Source organism: Antechinus flavipes, chromosome 2 (assembly GCF_016432865.1).
Source record: "Antechinus flavipes isolate AdamAnt ecotype Samford, QLD, Australia chromosome 2, AdamAnt_v2, whole genome shotgun sequence".
In the NCBI taxonomy this organism is placed as follows: Eukaryota; Metazoa; Chordata; class Mammalia; order Dasyuromorphia; family Dasyuridae; genus Antechinus; species Antechinus flavipes.
The window spans coordinates 137,065,742-137,080,669 of NC_067399.1; the positions used below are offsets into that span (position 1 = coordinate 137,065,742).

The window sequence follows — 14,928 nt, forward strand, 5'->3', positions numbered from 1 at the left end:
TGGAGAAAATTTCCCCTACTTGTCTCTGCACTTCCAAATCCTACTTTCCATCTATCCTTCAAAATCCCTCCTAATGATTCTGCCTCTGTCTGCTAGATGCTAGTTTTCCTTTTACCATCAAATAGGGTCACTGGTGAAAAGACTTAAAGAAGATTCATCACAATCTGAATCCTAAAGTTTGGATCCAAACCAGCTTGATTTTGACGCTGTAAATATGAGTAAGAATGAGGTGGAGCAATGATAAGACTTGTGTCACACTCTTGCACCCATCCTTCATGTCTGCACCCTTAGAGCCACCCTGATTCCTCACTGTCCCTACCCACACACATTCAGTGGCCAAATCTTGTCATTTAATAGGGCCACTGTCCTTTCTCACCTAGACTACTGAAAAAGCATTCTAATTGGTTTCTCTGTCTCAGCTCTTGAAAGGTTGCATGGAAGAGTGGACAGAGCACTGGCCTTGAAATAAAAAAGGCCTGAGTTCAAATTCTGTCCTGACACTCACTACTTTGTGTATCCAGCCAAATCACTTAACCTCCTAATCCCTCATCTTTGTTCCACAGTTCATCTTCCACCCAACTGTTAAGAGTGTTATTCTTAAAGCAGAGATCTGACAATCACTCCCTTGTTCATTAAGTTCTAGTAGCTCCCCTATTACCTTTAGAGCTAAATACAAACTTCTCTACTTGCCATCTGAAACCCTGAACAAACTGGCTCCAAATGAACCCCAATGTGATGGTCTAATCAGACTGGGTATCTTTCTGTTGCTCACACACAACAGTCTGTCTCTCCCATGTGTGCTCTTGAACAGGTTGCTACCCAAGCCCAGAATATGCTCTCTTCCTTGCAAGAGCTCCAATTTCCTTTGAAATTCAAATGCTACATCCTAATGATCTCGCCTCTGAACTCTCAGATTCTAGCTTATCCTTCTGAAATTATTTTGTGTATGTGTGTTTTGTCTTTATATTGTCAATGTCTAACACAGAGTAGGTATTTAATAAGTACTTGCTTACTGATAGGTCAAACAAGAAAGACATTCTGATTGGAAACATTTGACAATACAATCTCAGGCTAGTTTACTTACCCTGATGCTGATTTTCCGTCTGAGTAGACCTAGTGACATAATTAATATAAAATTCAGCTGCTTTGTTCAAATACTTATATAATAGGCTGGCAGGTAACCTAACATCAGGGTTATTAATTATTAGAGGAAGGACATCACAAACTGTTGAAAGAAAAAGAAAAGGTTGGTTTTTTCCCCCATCAGAATACCAGCAAAATATAAGTTCATTGGAAATTTGGTGATCTAATTTCTTATTAAAGAGGAAAACTGGCAAATACTTTCTTGGGTAAGTAAAATATAAAAGTGCTGAAAAATGGGACATTACATTAAAACCCCATAATACATAAATGGCTACATTAATCTGAGTCTCCTGACACATTTGGCAACTATAATAGGAAGCAAAATGTTTGTAGCAGCCCTATTTGTAGTGGCTAGAAACTGGAAAATGAATGGATGCCCATCAATTGGAGAATGGCTGGGTAAATTGTGGTATATGAATGTTATGGAATATTATTGCTCTGTAAGAAATGACCAACAGGATGAATACAGAGAGGCTTGGAGAGACCTACATGGACTGATGCTAAGTGAGATGAGCAGAACCAGGAGATCATTATACACTTCGACAACGATATTGTATGAGGATGTATTCTGATGGAAGTGGATTTCTATGACAAAGAGACCTAACTGAGTTTCAATGGATAAATGATGGACAGAAACAGCTACACCCAAAGAAGGAACACTGGGAAACGAATGTGAACTATTTGCATTTTTGATTTTCTTCCCGAGTTATTTTTACCTTCTGAATCCAATTCTCCCTGTGCAACAGGAGAACTGTTTGGTTCTGCAAATATGTATTATATCTAGGATATACTGCAACATATTTAACATATATAGGACTGCTTGCCATCTTGGGGGGGGAGTGGAGGGAGGGAGGGGAAAAAAAACGAAACATAAGCGAGTGCAAGGGATAATGTTGTAAAAAATTACCCTGGCATGGATTCTGTCAATACAAAGTTATTATTAAATAAAATAAAATTAAAAAAAAAAAAAACTATAATAGGAAGCTTCCTGCCCACCAACTTTCTAGATGTTTCTTGGCTTGAAATAAGGAAACTGTTCTTACCAAATAATTTTCTAAAGCAGTTGACAGGGGATTCTTGTTCATCAATATTTTCAGCTTCCAAAAGTGTTTCTCCAAGGCCAACCTATTTTAAAATGTAAACAAATGTAAATTCTAATATAGATTGTGGTAACAACTGATAAAGTTAAGAATCTATTATAGAAACAGAATAACATTTTGGATATATACATATATCCTAAATATATTTATATGTATATATCCAAAATATTATTCTGTTTCTATAATATATATTGTATTAAAAGATGAATTATTGTTTTTCATAAATCAAATATCCTCATTTTTTTATCAAGGAACATCCATGGCAAAGCCAGGAATAAAATCCTAAATAGATTATTAGACCTATTCTCATTTTTACTATTTTAGTTGGGAAAACTGAGAAATTGCTATCATCCCTACAGAAACTAAGGAAAAAGCATCAGGTATGGAGCATGAAAATTATTGCAACAATGTATGGAAGCACAGAGAAGGGAACTTTTCTCTGTGGGTAACTGTACCAGGACTTGTTCTTATAGCCGCAGAAATCAATGCTAAAGAGCTCTGAAAGGAAAGCACTTAAGATACTGGGAAAGATGGAATTCTTTTTAAAATTATAAGGACATCTGCAAATTTCTGAGCTTTGGGCTGAAAAGGTTTTTAAAAGTAATCTTGCCCACATTTATAAAACTAATGATTACACATTTTAACAAAACATTACATCATGGCAGTGGTAAAAAAGTAATATGCACAGAAGAGGAAAAGCTAAAATCAAAGAAATACTAAGGGGGGGTAAAAGAATAGGAAAATTTGGACAGCAAGACAAAGTCAAAGGAAGAATAGATCTGACTAGCTAGAGTTGAAAGAACTACTGGTAAAGTGAGTCAGAAGAAAAGCAACATAGCCAAAGAAGGGATTGAGCCAGAAGCAAATCAGGACTGTCAAAACGTAATTGTTATCCCATTCCTGAAGCATATCAAAATTAAGAATTTAACATTGCTTAATTCCAAGAAATACAACATTTTTATAGTTATTTGCTAAGCACATATTTTATTACAGTTCAGTTACTGTTTTCCTAGCATAATAAGACAAAGTTTAATATCTTACAATAATACAAATTTCTAAGGATTCTTGGTTTAAAATCCAAACTATTACTATTTACCACACTGTTTTTATAGATAGAAGTCAACACAGAAAATATCTGAATTTACTTGCCGGCTATCAGGTTCACTTCCACTCTGATTTAAGAAAAACAAATGTATCAAGTGAATGGGAACATTTATTAGGGTACAAGTGTGTTAAATCTCTTACCCCATGTTGTACAACGGTTTCAGGAAAACGTCTCAAAAGCAGAAGTAACATTTCTGCTCGCTCCAATGTATTAAAACATTGTTCTGTGGCTTTTAGTAACATCTCACATTGTACCCGACCAGGAAGGGTTTCAAATAGACCTGTACAAAATAACATTTTCTTTTTATTTTTGGAAAATGAGAAGAGATAGAGGCAAAAGAGTAAAAACATGTTAATGTTCAGACCAGCCAACACAAAATGAAGGAATTATTCTGTTGTATTAATTTTTATTATGTCTTGCCAACAGCAGTCTAACAGTTAACAGAAATTCTGTTATTGCTAGTCACATGTAGTACTGTCAAAATGATTTTCCTTAAATGCAAGTCTGACCATGTTATCCCTCCCTCATCTCCCACAAACTTCAGTAACTTCCTAACATATCTAGGATCAAATATAAAATCACCTGGCATTAAAAACTTTCCTAACTTCCTTCCACACTCTCTTCACCTTTCCAGTCTTCCAATCATTTACAATTTTTTCACATATTCTTTTAGAGAACAAGAACTCTGGATTCCTTATTGTCTTTGGAATAAGATATTTCATTTCCTGACCCTGAGTTTTTTCTCTGGGCTGGATGTTTGTTCTTGCATCTTTTTCATCTCTGCCTCCTGGGTTCCCTAGGCTTCCTTCAAATGGCAACTAAAATACTTTCTACCCTTATTTAATTTTTGTGGCTTTCTTCCACTGATTATTTCTTATTTATCTTGCATATGACCTATTTGTTCATACTTAATTGCTTGTTGTTTCCTCCCCTCATTAGATTGTGAGCTCCTTCAGGATAGTTACTGTTTTAAATCTTTCTTTGCTTCCCCTGCACTTAGCACAGTGTCTGCTACATAGCAGGAATTTAATAAATGTTTACTGCCTATTACTGCATGGTCGAATAAGACAGATTGCCTCACTTTTCTTTTTTCATGAAGACCTAAAATCATTCAGTGTTCTCTTACTGGACACCCATGGATTTCCTTTCTCTAAATGAAACATACAAAACAATCTCAACCTTTGTTTCCTCTACATTTTGCAAGAAATCTGGCTATTTGGTAGTCTGTTTTTCTAATCACTTCAACTGTGACACTTTTTTCTTGGTGTTAACAAAAAATAGAAAGATTACAAAAAAATTCTTAAGAAACAGTAGTCATTCCTTCAACTCTGTATTTGTGACTTGTTTACTTTTAGGCTTTTTAATAGTCACCTATTTTAAATTAGAACATTTCCTCAGGAACAATGATAAATTCATTTCTCTCCAAGGATGCTAAGGGACTCCAAGAAAATGCTCATGGGATTCCTTGACATCATCTAAACAAATTTAGATGCCAGAAACAATGCCCACAGTTAGAAACAAGCATCAAGACCATTAATTTTTATTGCTAAGAAAATCTGAGGTTCAGGAAAGTTTACTTTATAATATGTAGGATTGCCATGCCTTACCTCTTAAAAATTGAGTTTGTTTATCCTGGGAATCATTCCTTAAGGCAGAAGTAATAACACTTATTTCTCTCCATACTACTGGTTGGTCTGGAAAATTCACAAACCTTTAAAAAAAAGAACACTCTTAAAATAAAATATGTATAGCCAGGATGTCCCAAAAGTCTTGAGCAGTTTTAAGTTATGTTACAAATTTATAAAAAAAATTATTTGAAAGTTTAATTTAAAATATTTTTTAAACTTAGTTTTATGAATTTTGATTAATCTATTTGCAATTTTAACAAGACAGAAGATCTTGTCATTATGCATTGCATATATGATAGTTTTTGGATGATACTTTCTCAGATTGGTGGATCAGGAGAAGAGGTCCTTTTCCTGAGCATCTTGTTCACCTGATCTATCTCCACCAGACTTGTTATTGTAGAGTCCTGTCAAAACTGTCATATATGCACCAAAAACTTGCTCTCTGGATGATCTTAAGGCTAGGATGACAAATATTAATTTTTTAGTCACCAAGTAGCTACTGATGAAAGTTTTATGAAATTTAAAAACTGACTAGAGCAATACATAATCACAAAATAGTAGTTGTGTTAAATGTTACCTAATTAACCTTTCAAATGTTAATTTTTACAACTTTGTGATATATACTTCTAAACTTACTAAAGTTTAAAATTGCACTAAGATTTTTGGGATATCCTTTGTGTGTGTGTGTGTGTGTGTGTGTGTGTGTGTGTGTGTATACACATACCAGAATACTAAACTTTCAAATAAGGAAATCTGCTTATGTTAATGTTCAGACCAGCCAACACAAAATGAAGAAATATTCTATTGTGTTAATTTTTATTATTTCTTGCCAACAGCAGCTTAAAAAAAAGAAATCCTGTATTGCTCAGGTCTCTATGGTGCTAAGTTGACAAAAGAATTTTGATTAAAACAAAAACTATCACTTTTCTTTCTTCTAAGTGAAGAAAGGTCTATCTCTATACTAATAGACTCAAAGAGATTACTGAGAAATGGAATTGATGGGTAGGAAAAAACAAGGCTGCTTAAGAGAAAGCAACAGAAGTCTAAGGCATGTGAAGCTCAGTGTACTTATCTTATGCCTTTCATTTATTCTTCCAATAAACATTTATTAAGTGCCAAAAGACAAGATCAAATTGCTGCCCCAAACTTCAAGGAGCTTCCATTCTAATCGGGGTGTGGGGAGGGGAGAAGAGAAGAAGCACCAGGTGCCCAATTAAACAGATACAACGTTTTGGTCTGTACCGGCGATTTGATTGGTAGCAAGAAGTTCAGATGAAGAAAGGCCCTCTGCCAATGCAGGCAGGCCCTGAGATGCCTTGCCAGAGCAAGAAGTGGAACATGAACCCAGATCTTTCTGACTCTGAGACTGGCTCTGTACACTGTGCTGTTTCTCAGTATTAACTATAAAAGGGAGAGATCACCGACCTATGATTTCACAGAATTCCCAGGGAAGGGAATTCCTTGTACCAATACAGGCCTACTCTAAGAGCAGGAAGCGACTTGGCCCTGGCCACAGCTGGCATGGGCCAGGGAGGGATGTAAGCCCAGGTCTTCCTGGTTTAGATGCTGGGTCTTTAAGAGCTCTAGCATGCTGCTTCTATAATACAAAGAAAGTAAACAAAGTGGGAGGAAGGGATAGATGCCACTCCCAACCAGGAAAAACAGGACAAGCAACCTGCCAAAGGTGGGATGTGAGGAATTGAGGCTTTTAAGGGGCTTAAGTGAGAAGGGAATGAGTTCTTGGCAGGTGGTACAGGCAAGGAAATATCAGAAACAGAGTGTCTTTTATACCCAGGGAACTAATATGCAATAGGCTTAGAAAGACAGGCTGCAACCAAACTGTGAAAGGTTTTAAATGATGTACAGCAAAGAGTTTATGTGCATGAAGGATGACTTGGAATGGATACTGAATCTTCTGTTTGTTTTTAAAAAAAATATTACCTACATTGACAAACAAACCTCCTAAACAATAAACTCTAGTGACCTGGGAAAGCTTGCAGATAATCCTTGTACTGCTAGTTCTACAATCAGATACAAAGTCTCGTTGAAGAAATTCAATGAAGAAAATATGTCAAGTCAAAATATGTTAAGAGCTGTCTTCACTCACATGTCATATAGGAGCCTTCCAGCTGAAGCCGTCCGCTCTGCATTCCGTTCAATGATATACATCTCATACTGAAACAAAACCATTCACATTTGGTATTATCCACCATCTCTGGGCCAGAGAAGGTTACTTTCTAACCTTGCTTGTTTCATTCCTAATCTGACTCTTGGTGTAAATTATCATCATCAGCTAACATTTATTGAGCACTCATGACATTTTATGTCAACAACACACAGAAATTGAGTGTACAATGGGATCAGCAGCCCTGTTAGTCTTGCCACTCACTGTAGGGATTTAGCAATGTCTGGTATTGTAAAATTGGAAAAGGGAGCAGAGAGAGAAGTAAGGAGCAGGATTCAATTTCAAATTTTAAATGCCTGCTATGTGCTAAACACCAGAGATTCAAAGACAAAAATGAAAAATATTTCTCTGTCCTCAAGGAGCTTACGTTCTATAAGGAGAAACAACAAGCAAATCGATAAGCAGACACATCATATAGACTTAGAACTGGAAAGGACTTTAAAGTTCATCTAATCCAATCTACCCATTTTATAGATGAGGAAACTGAGCCCCAGAATAAATAACTTGCCTAAGGTAATCTGGGACAAAGTCAGAATATAGTAATTTGAGGAAGGAGAAAACAGTAGTGTCTAAAATAGAAGAGAACAGCTGGAGAAGAAAATTAAAAAAAGGAGAGGATATGAAAAAGAAATACAGAAATACAGAAAATATAGAAATAAAGAAAAGAGTCCCAGAATGCCACTGGGAATTTTACTTCAGATACTCCTGTTGTAAAAGTAATAATGATAATAATAACCACAATAATAACTAGAATTTATATAGCTCAATACTTTACAAATATTATTGTTCACCATGACCCTGGAAGGTACTATTACTATTCCCTTTTAATGAAGATTAATAATAATATAAAAATAACTGGCACTTATATGTGCCTTAAGGTTTGCAAAGCACTTTACAAATGCTGTCATTTAATCCTCAAAATGATCTTTGTAAAAGAGGAACCATTATTATTATGATTATTCCTGATGAGGAATAATGAGGGTGAGAGAAATGATTTGCCTACAGCCAAGGAACTAGGAAGTGCTTGAGGCAGAATTTGAATTCAGGTCTTCTAATGAGCCACCCAGTGGCCTTCTAAAAGCAAGCTGACAGACTCCAAGTTCAGAACCTCTACTCTAGAATTAGACTTCTTGACTTCTGTTTGTCCTGGCTAGAGCACACACATCCAATGCCTTCTTCTCTCTCCCTCTCTCCTTCCACCTCACATCCCCCACTATGCAAACACTATATACCCTCACACTATAATACATTTTACATATAGACATGTATACTATCCACACACACATTAAATATACACATTATCCACATATTCACATTATATACACACACTACATACATATTTACACACATTAATATAGACAAAATATACACATACACTATGTGCACACGCTATATAAACCACTTTTACTATATACAAAAATGTACAGTCTATACACACAGCATATATGTATATACACACACTGTATGTATGTGTACAGAATAGATGCATAGTATATATGCCATAGCATAGCGTATACACACATGCACTATACACACACACTTGCATTATGTGCACACGTGCTACACAGCCTTCTTCCTCCCCCCAAGAACAGGGTATTCCCCACCCCCGGACGTGCGCACGCAGGGACACGTAGTGACAGTCCCACAGCTGCACCGACACACAAGAGCGCGCGCCCCCACCACGCACGTCCGGTTCCCAAACACAAGCACGCGCGCGCACGCCGGGCCCTGACCTGGATATTGAAGTCTGCCGGGTAGAGGCTGCGCGCGGTGATGAGCCAGGCCTTGGCCGCCCACAGATCTTGCTGCACCAGTTCCCGGGCTCGCTGCACCAGGAACTCACAGTCGCCTAGGGACGACATGACACTGGAGCAAGCGAGTCCCTTGGACTCGCTGCCCGACCCTCCGACCCCGGGACCCGAACCCGTGGAAAGCCTACTGCGCATGTCCAAAGCCGCGCCATCACCTCCAGAGGCTGGCTCCATTTTTCCGGGTTTTATCAGCAGCTTTTTAGCCCTGCCCCAGGCCGCCCTTTCTTCGCGTTCGTTTTCCTGAGCGATTCTATTTTAGTGGCGGTCCCAGCCGTCACTAAACTATGGAGAACTGGATTTAATCTCCCGTTCGACTCTGGTCCATTCCCAACAAGCATGCGCAAAGGAAAGGAAGTCTATTGGCTCTTTCCTGTGGTCTGGTTGTCCCTCCAATCCCTCTCGTCTTTCTTTTGTTGTAAACCCTTGAGGGGGAGGAGCGGCAATCCCAGAGTCCGGTCGCGAGAACCTAGAGCCTGAGTCAGGGTCGAGGGAGGAGCGAGCAAAAAGAGCCTGCGCCTGGGGGTCCAACTGCGCATGCGTCGGCGCAGGGGGCGGGGATTTGGCTTTTGGCGGTTGGAGTGTGAGAAAGGAGTGAGACAGGGGTGGACTATGAAGGGCTACCTGGTTTCGTCGGTGCTTTGGCCAGGAAAGGGAAAGGGCGCTAGTCCGGACTTCTCTGAGAGGTCGGAGTTGGGAATGTGGCTCCTCAGTCTGAAATATCCTTCCTAACATCATATAAAAAAGTAAGAGAGCTCAGGCCCAGAGAGGATAGTAATTATAATAATTTGAACACATGTTCTCCAAAGCACTTTCCTTACAATAACACCTATAAGGTGATTTTTTTTTTTTGGTCCCAATTTGAGATTTTTTTTGTCCTGTGAGGAAATGCTCCTGGTGGAAGCCGCCTCCGCGATGTAAATTTGACATTTCATCCGGAATCTAGAGCTTAATAGGCCACTGAGAAGTCAGTTGGGCAAAACCCATGGTCAGACAGCTACTTTGTGTCAGGAAAGAGTTGAAGCTGCCTCCTTCCCATTCTGCAGCTGAGCATGGTCTTCCTGGCCAATGACTAAACTGAGAATTAGGGATATTCAAAGTGAAGACAAATCCCCTCCCTTCATGATATTTACAGTCTTAACAGGATATGACCCATCAGAGAAATGTGTTAATGCTGTTAATTGGTGGTATTTTTATGGGTGACCTCTAAACTTGTAACATTGGAATCTGATGTCTTGTAGATATTTCAAGCTTAATAGGTACAAAATTAAAACTACTGTCTTTTCCAGTGGCTAGGTGACTGAAATTACCCTAGATTTTCTTGGGCAATATCAGTACCATACACATTCTGCCAAGGTTTTTCAAGGCAATAAGGTTTCTAATCATTGAATTAGCACCTTATCATTCCCTTTTCAGAAGACCAGCTTACATTAGATCAGTAGATGGGATTTGAAATCAGAACTCAGTTTAAGTATCTGCACTGTGCTGGCAATACAAATAATAATTTAAAAAACTATCCCCCAAAAGCTTATATCCTAATGGATGAGGCAAGTACATGCAAAAATATATACAGCATAAATATAAAGTTAAATAAAAATCTATACTAAGTAGTTGAGAATCAGATTCTAACAGACAACATGGCATAACAATGATTTATTGAACTGGCTCAAAAGCCAGAAAGATCTAGGTTTGAGTTCTGTCAGTGATATATGCTAGTTTGTTACTTTAGACAAAGCCCTGAACCTTCAGTAATTCTCTTAGACTAAATAAATTACTGAATAGTTGTCATTCATGTTAGAAGAAATATTTTTTTCATCTGACTGGAGGAATTCCTAGAGTTCAGAGACATATTCTTCTTTTGGTCCTCAGACCAACTCTGTAGGTAGCTAGTTCCCTTCTTTGCAACTGTACTTCACAGTCATTGGTCTCAAGTTGTTCAGTCATTTCAATTGTTTGTAACCCCATTTGGGTTTTTCACTAGAGTGGCTTTGCTATTTCTCCAGCTCATTTTACAAGAATAAGAAACTGAGGATAACGGCTTAAGTGGCTTGTCCAGCATCACACAGCTAGTAAGTGTCTTAAGATCACACTTGAATTCAGATCTACTGGACTTCAAGGATATTGTTCTGTCTGCCACCTAATTTATTTCATTTAGTAATAGTCACATCTAAGTAAATGGCAGTAACAGTACTTGAACCTAACTACAAATATATTATTAACTAAGGCAAGATACTTCTTTGAGCCTCAGTTTCCTCATCTCCAAAATGGACATAATATCTATAGAGCCAATCTCATATGGTTATTGCCATGCTTAAAAGATATCTTTGATTTAGAATATGAATTGTAGAGTTCATAATGTACATAGAGTACCTTGCAAGGTTCTATAATACAAAAAAAACACAGGTCTTCCATTAGCCAACACCACACCATCCATATATGGAACATGAGTTACAGTAAATGGTGAAGTTCTGAATGCTGTGGATAAGTTCACTTACCTTGGCACTATACTTTCCAGGGATGTCCACATTGATAATGAGATTGATACTTGTATTGCCAGAGCTAGCTCAGGTTTCATAGGACAGTATAACAATACAATACCAAGAAATTGAGTCGCTTCCATTTGAATTGTTTTAGGAAGACTCTGAAGATCACTTGGCAGAATAAGATACAGACATTGATGTGCTTTCTCAAATTAAACTGACAAGCGTTCCAACTCTACTGCAGATAGCATGACTCTGCTGGGCTGGTCACATTGTTTGAATGCCAAATATATGCTTGCCAAAAAAATTATTTTATGGAGAACTCACACAGGGCAAGCACAAAGTGGTTAGAAAAAAAGTGATACAAGTACACTCTCAAGGTACCACTTTAAGAACTTTAGAATGGATTGTATGACATGGGAGACACTGGCACAGGATTGTCCAGCATGGCATATCCTTGTCAAAAGATGCTGTGCTCTTTGAGCAAAGCAGAATTGAATTAGCCCAAAGGAAATGTGAAATATAAAAAATTAGAGAGGCCACCCCAAAATGTTCATATGGACTATTTGTGTCTGACCTGTTGCAGAGCATTCTGAGTTTGTATTGTTCTGACCAGCCACCAAACCACTCAATTCTAACAGTAATGTCATTTTGGACAATTTGAAAACGGAACAACAACAATAGGCATCTTTAAGACAACTTGTGAATTCACTAGCATAGGGAAGTGTTGGTGAAGAAATTCCCTTAGCTGCCTAAAATCATTAGTTTTTATAGCTTACAAAGTGCTAATAGGCACATTATTTTACTTGATCTGCATAACAACCCTTGAAAATGGAAGCATAATGTTATCCCCATTTCATAGATTGAACATATTGAGATGAATTAATCTGGGGTCACAAAGTTTATTAAGCCAAGTCTTCTGAGTCCAATGTTAATATGTCTCGTGTTTTATGATGGTTTTAACTTTTTCAAAGTACTACCATATAATCTTTCCCAGAATGATAAAGGGGATGGTTACATAGTCACTGAGAAGGGGCCTTCTTTCTTGTTAATGCAATCACAAAAGATTCCAACTCTAGAACTTTTTTTTATGAGATTTACCAATATTACCAAATTTGGTGTTGAATTAGGGATCATCAGGTTAGCATCTGTTGGTCCCATGACCTACATTTTTAATAGTTTGCCGTTGTAGTTGTTCAGTTCCAATTGTATGAATTGAGTCATTAAGACTTTTTTTTCAAGATTTAAATTAAATTTCTTTTAAAGACAAATATTAGTAAAATTCCCTCACTGTTAACATCTTTCATTTAAAACTAAGTAAAGTATTGAAAAGTTACTATAATTTAAGGAAATGATTGAGACCCCTTAAAACTTGCATAGAGTTTGAGTTGGGATTAATTCATTTGATGGGAATAGTAATTCTTTTATTCTGATCTCCTAGGCTGTCATAAGAATCTGAGATAATATATGTAAAGCATTTTGTAAATCTCATGTCTATAAACTGTTAAGTGTTAATTATCACTAAATGGTTTCATGATCTCATTATTGTGGGCTTCCTCTAGTTGCAAAGATGTCAGACACCAGTACCTTCTCATGTTGGGACAATTTTTGTCCATCTCCATAAATACTCAATGGAAGATTCACTCAATATTCTAGAGATCTTCCTTTTGTTCCTTTTCAGTTTTCTTTGCTGGATCATCGGCTCATGCTTGCTAATATTGCTAATATCCCACAAGGCTCTGTCCTGAGCTCTCATCTCTTTTCCCTCTATATTTTCTCACTGGTGATTTCATCAGCTTTCAGGGATTAAATTGTTATCTCTGCAGATGATCCTTGATTCTTTTTTTTTTTTTTTTAATCCATCTCTAACATCTCTCCTGACCTCCAGTCTCCCATTTCTAATTATCTATCAGACATCTAGAACTGGATGTTTTATGTGCATCACTCAACATATCCAAAACTGAATTCATTATATTTCCCCCAAATTCTTCCCTCTTCTGAATTTTCCTAACTAGGACATCACCATATTCAAAGTGACTTAGGTTCTCATTTACCACACATATCTAATCTATTGCCAAATCATGTCATAACTGTCTTCACAATATATCTCATGTAAATTCCTTTCTTTGATGTAGCCACTACACCAGGTCCTTGTGCTCATCACCTCTTGCCTAGACTATTCATGCTGAAAACTGCACTAAAACTTTACACTATATATGTATAAGGCATACATTCACCTATATGTGCAATTTACATATATGTACACATAAGTACATATGTATTCTTGATATACACAATCTGTGTGTGCATATATTATATATTTAAATATGTGCAGTAGATAAAGTTATTTACAAGGTAGAGAAAGAAGATATTAGTAGTTAGGAGATTAGGAAGGCTTCAAGTAGAAGTTGAAGTTTGAGCTGTGTTGTAATGGAAGTACAGAAAATATGATGCAGAAGTGAAAAGGAAGTGCATTACAGATATGGGGGACAGCCAGTATAAAGGCAGGGAGATAAGAGGTAGAGTTCTGTGTGTCAGGAACAGAGAGGCCTGATGGAATAGGCCTTAGAATATGAGAAGATGAGTAATGTTCAACGAGACTGGAAAGATAGGTTGGGACCAGGTTGTGAAAGACTTTAACAACCTGAAAAAAGAAATTTCTGTTTTATCTTAGAAGTAATAGGAAGCTATCTGAATAGGGGAGTGTTTTGATCTGTGCTTAAGAAAAACCTTTTTGCAACATATGAATGAGATTTTGGACTGGGAAGGAATTGAGGCACTGAGCTCAATTAGAAGGCCATTGCCATAGTCCAGAGAAGAGGTGATGAGAGCCTGAACCATGGCTGTGTGGAGACTGAGAGTTTCATTTAAGAGATAGTATAGATTTGTCAATTGATTGAATATGTACTACGGAGGAGAATGAGGACTTGAAAATAATGCTAAGATTACAAACTTTGATGCCTGGAAGAATGCCTGAAGTACCCTCAACAAAGATGGGTGGGTTTGAGATGAAGAATAAGTACTGTTTTTTAATATGGTGAAATGTCTCTAGGACATACAGTTTGAAAGATCCCTTTAGGTAATTGATGATGTAGGACTGAAGCTCAGGATAGAATCTGGGGCTAGATATAAAGAGCTTTGAGTCATTTGCATAGAGATGACAATTAAACTAGTGAGATTTGAGATCACCAAATGAGTATATAGAGAGAAGAGAGCAGGACCCAAGACCCTGCTTTGGGGAACACTGACAACAAGGGATTGTTATCTGAATGATGAGCCAATAAAAGAGACTAAATGGGGTGTCTTAAGTTGGGAAGAGAGTCAGGAAAAAGCAATGTCATGAAAACCCAGGGAAGAGACAAAGTATCCAAATATAGCAGAGGTTAAGAAGGATGAAAGCTGAGAAAACAACATAGATTTGACAATTAGAGTTTGTCTGGATGAGAAAGGTAGGTGAAATATAAGAAGATAATGAAGAG

The 14,928-nt window shown here is 37.3% G+C and overlaps 1 protein-coding gene across 11 annotated transcripts in view; it reads right to left on the reverse strand.

The window, feature by feature from the left end:
• The window catches only part of INTS10 (integrator complex subunit 10), a 45,897-nt gene extending 36,423 nt beyond the window's left edge, over nucleotides 1-9,474 (reverse strand). For 2 of the 11 annotated variants that reach the window (XM_051975633.1, XM_051975632.1), the window contains exons 1-6: nucleotides 8,895-9,472; nucleotides 7,084-7,151; nucleotides 4,956-5,059; nucleotides 3,489-3,628; nucleotides 2,187-2,268; nucleotides 1,085-1,225 (exon numbers count right to left, since the gene is read on the reverse strand). In XM_051975633.1, coding sequence (XP_051831593.1) covers nucleotides 1,085-1,225; nucleotides 2,187-2,268; nucleotides 3,489-3,628; nucleotides 4,956-5,059; nucleotides 7,084-7,151; nucleotides 8,895-9,146 — 787 coding nt within the window. In that variant the 5' untranslated portion in view covers nucleotides 9,147-9,472. Of the gene's footprint in view, nucleotides 1-1,084; nucleotides 1,226-2,186; nucleotides 2,269-3,488; nucleotides 3,629-4,955; nucleotides 5,060-7,083; nucleotides 7,152-8,894 lie in introns of all 11 variants that reach the window. The other 9 variants (XM_051975638.1, XM_051975631.1, XM_051975634.1 and 6 more) reach the window with 9 other exon arrangements.
• Nucleotides 9,475-14,928: the final 5,454 nt, after the last annotated feature.